The following is a 3,473-nucleotide window of genomic DNA, read 5'->3' as shown; positions in this document are numbered from 1 at the left end:
TGGACGGTACACGACGCTGGCAAGACCTGTGTTGATGACATATATCGAGAGTTCGCTGTACCTTACGACAATAAAGAGACGGCAAAAAAACGGTTTCACGTCCGTACGTGAAACGTACATTATCAAATCTTTCCGATTCGTTCTCCGGGCGCTGGATCCTTGGCAGGCATCCTCGAATGAGACGGGTAGAACGCAAGGACGGTCGTCGCGTCTTGAAAAACCGTACGAAAAGACCAAACCGAACGAGGGGGCCGCCCTGAAGAACACAGGAGGGACTAGAAGACTTAGTAATAACCGAAGCTGATGTCGTGCAATGGCGGTGCGACGCCCTGTGGCAGAGCATAGTCTCTGGCTAGCTGATCGAGGATGCCGCCGCTCTGGCTGCGAGGTTGTGGCTGGGATCGGTGTTCCTGAATGGGTGCCGGACCGAACTGAGCGGGTCCTTGGTTGTACAACTGGGAGGGTGGGGCGGGTTCTTCGCTTTGCTGGAGGATAGGGGATTGTCTGGGAGCCTCGGCTCTGGGGATACTAGCGGCCGGGCTGAAAATCGGTGGCTTGGGCAGAGCCTGTTGTCTTGCCGCCGGGTAGACCGCTTGCGTGTGACTTTGCGCCGGCTGATAAGCTTCCTGGTCGTACTGTAGCTGTGCGGGTTGGGGCGCAGGCGCGGCCGCCCGAAGTGGCACACCCCTGCCGGCTTGTTGGTTCGCTTGCTGATAGGCCTGGGCGTCAGCAGCTTCCGGGTTGATGGTCTCGTCCACTAAGGTCGGTGGAGCCACAGTGATACCCTCCCCGGCCGGTTGGAAGCCGTACTGATTCGCTCCGTACTCGACCACGCGGACTTTACCAGTGTCGTCGACGAACCCGTATTTACCCTTCACGTCCCCGGTCGGCAGTTTCGTCTCGATCTTGAACGAGCCGTCCGCGCCCTCGAAACCGTAGGTGTACGAGCCGTCCTCGTTGTGCCTGTTGATTTGCTTCAGGATCGCTACAGGGGTCGGCTTCGGGGTCGTCGGCGCGGCTGCTTGCCGATTCGGCGCCGCGTCCGACGCGTAACTCCTTGGAGTCGGATGAGCAGGTCTCGCGGTCTCGTACGGCGAATAGTCGTCCACATAGTTGCCACCCGGTTGCTGGTAATGCTGAGCCGATACCGTGAGTATGGCAGCTACCATTAACGTTACCTGCGGAACAAGAGAAAACGTGTTAACGTGCTAACAACATCCATATTCTATTCCACCTAACGTCCTATCGATTTGCAATTGAGCGGCGGTGCGTGACCTCCCGCGACACCGGAGCCTTAACCGCCAGACGTGACTTTATTACAAGGCGACGAAGGAGATAACCGCACTCGAAGGACGCCGGATTCCTGATCGCGAGCCGCTGGTTAAAAGTCGCCTCGAACGTCACCGATACACGCCCCAAGCCCAAGAGAGCGACCGAGAATCGGCGTTCGAGATCGGTACCGAGAAGATCGGCACGAGCCCGAGCGGTTCCATCTGCGCAACACGTTTCCCGTAGTTCCGCGCGAACGGTCACGAGCGAGAAAACGGTTTCTACCGCTACGCATTCTGGCCGACATAATTCTCGAGCGTGTTCCTGTTTGGCGTAACTGATTATATAATTTTCTTTCTTCGAGCGAGTGGGCGGCCGGAGAAAACTGGGCGGCGCACGAGCGCGCGCGCAGAAAACCGCTTTCGTAATATTTTTTCGGCAGCAGAAATACCGAACGGAATAAGCGTTTCCGGACTGGCGGTTGGCTAAGAGGTCGCGTAATCGTAATTCAGCCGGCCGATTTTCACGGGCAGATAACGATCTGACGGTAGAAAGGCGCGAGAGCCAGATATGTACACGACCGCACGGCTTTTGTTTCGTGGTGTTAATCCGCGTCGCGCTATTGATGCCTTTGAGATCGTGTCGTTTGTCTCTGGCGCGAGGGACCTCTATCTAGCGTAACGAGAACCCGCTTGCACCGATCGCCGAATTACTCTGTCTACGTGGTTCCGTGACTGCCCGCGGCGATACTTTCGCAGCAATAGTTTCTCTCTCTCTCTCTTTCTCTTTCTCTGTCTCTCTGGATGTACCGGTAAATAGTAAATGCACAAGTCACAAGCACAATGTCTGTCACGACGAGAAACGATCACATCACACGCGAGACCACGGGCCCCAGGCCGAGCACCGATCGATCATCGACGACAATTAGGGCGACGATCACTATCACGCCCGGCGGCTTTACGGGTGATAGACGACGGACGTGAACGGGTTTCAGAGCCGACGAAAATTTACAAAAGGGCTTCGCAATAACCACGAAAACGATGACGATGACGACGACGACGACGTTAACGATGGGCTCACTTTTGTATACGTACCGTCGAGACGGTGTGCATTGTGTTCCAGGTGGTGGGTTGTGTTAGTGTGTGTGAATGTAAGTAGGCAGCGAGGCTAGAGTACCAGCGGTTGCTCGAACTGAGGCCCTCATATACCTTACTGGGGTCCCCCGTTCCTACCCTGCCCCCCTCTCGCCCTCTACGCTCCTGTTAGCTCTGGGGGACTTTCACTATCTATTCGACTCCTGTGTATATGCAGCCGCCTTGTCTTGTTACAGCACCTTATATCCCCTAAATATTCCCCACCAGGCTGTCCCCGGCTTCTCGGGAATCTGGAAAATCGATCGCGACCGTTCTGGACCCCGCGAGCGACTTTGACGCGGGGCCCGTGCACGAGTTTCAACGGCGAAATCGGACCTCGCATTCCTGCGTGTTCGAACGGTGTCTACTACATGTACATGTACATGAGCTTCCTTTGTTTGCTCGTCTCCCGATCGACCGTCGATTTTTCTAACCTCTCCTTTCGGGCTTTCCAATTGATCCCCATCTTTCCACGCGAGATGGTCGATTATTTTTGCGCAGATCGAGTAACTCGGTGGACACGATCGCCGCCGAGTCTTCGATCGGGAGAATGGCTCTAATTTGTCTGCGTGTCCTCTTGTATTACCGTTGCAGTAACACGCGCGTACATATAGGTGTTAGCCGGTCGCCGGGCAGGTTGTTCCAGTTTCTCGTCACTCTTGAAAATCATTCTTATGCTCTCGATTCTACTGCCGATCCGGAGCCGATGCATTTTTATTGTCCCGCCTGAACCTTTCACTGTATGCTCTGTCCAATCCCCATGCACACCGGGTCACCGTATATGTCTCATTAGCGCACGTAACGCGGCATACGTTACAAATTCGCCGTTTTTAGACCGAAACAAAGTAAAATATCGCCCGCCCGGCGAGGATCTATGGACTCCGCGAATTTCGCGGAAAAATTTACGGGAAAATCAAGGAAAAATGAAACTCAACGCAACTGTTCTGCGCATGGAATTATTATGTAAAAGGAGAAATGTTGATGATGTGTTTTCTGTGTAAACGCCGAACCAAATACACTTTTATCTTATCTTGTCCTTGTTCGGTGCCCGGGGGGGGGGGGCAAAAGTTA

The 3,473-nt window shown here is 54.4% G+C and overlaps 1 protein-coding gene across 1 annotated transcript; it reads right to left on the bottom strand.

The window, feature by feature from the left end:
- Cpr97ea (cuticular protein 97Ea) lies at nucleotides 1-2,668 on the bottom strand. The gene is made up of 2 exons (XM_076799916.1): nucleotides 2,364-2,668; nucleotides 1-1,178 (listed from the first exon to the last, which is right to left on the bottom strand). The coding sequence occupies exons 1-2, from the start codon at nucleotides 2,379-2,381 to the stop codon at nucleotides 285-287; spliced, it is 912 nt and encodes a 303-aa protein (XP_076656031.1). The 5' UTR covers nucleotides 2,382-2,668; the 3' UTR covers nucleotides 1-284.
- Between the last annotated feature and the right edge of the window lie 805 nt (nucleotides 2,669-3,473).

This window comes from Halictus rubicundus, chromosome 14 (genome assembly GCF_050948215.1).
Source record: "Halictus rubicundus isolate RS-2024b chromosome 14, iyHalRubi1_principal, whole genome shotgun sequence".
Classification (NCBI taxonomy): domain Eukaryota; kingdom Metazoa; phylum Arthropoda; class Insecta; order Hymenoptera; family Halictidae; genus Halictus; species Halictus rubicundus.
This window is presented reverse-complemented; position numbering and strand designations above follow the sequence as displayed.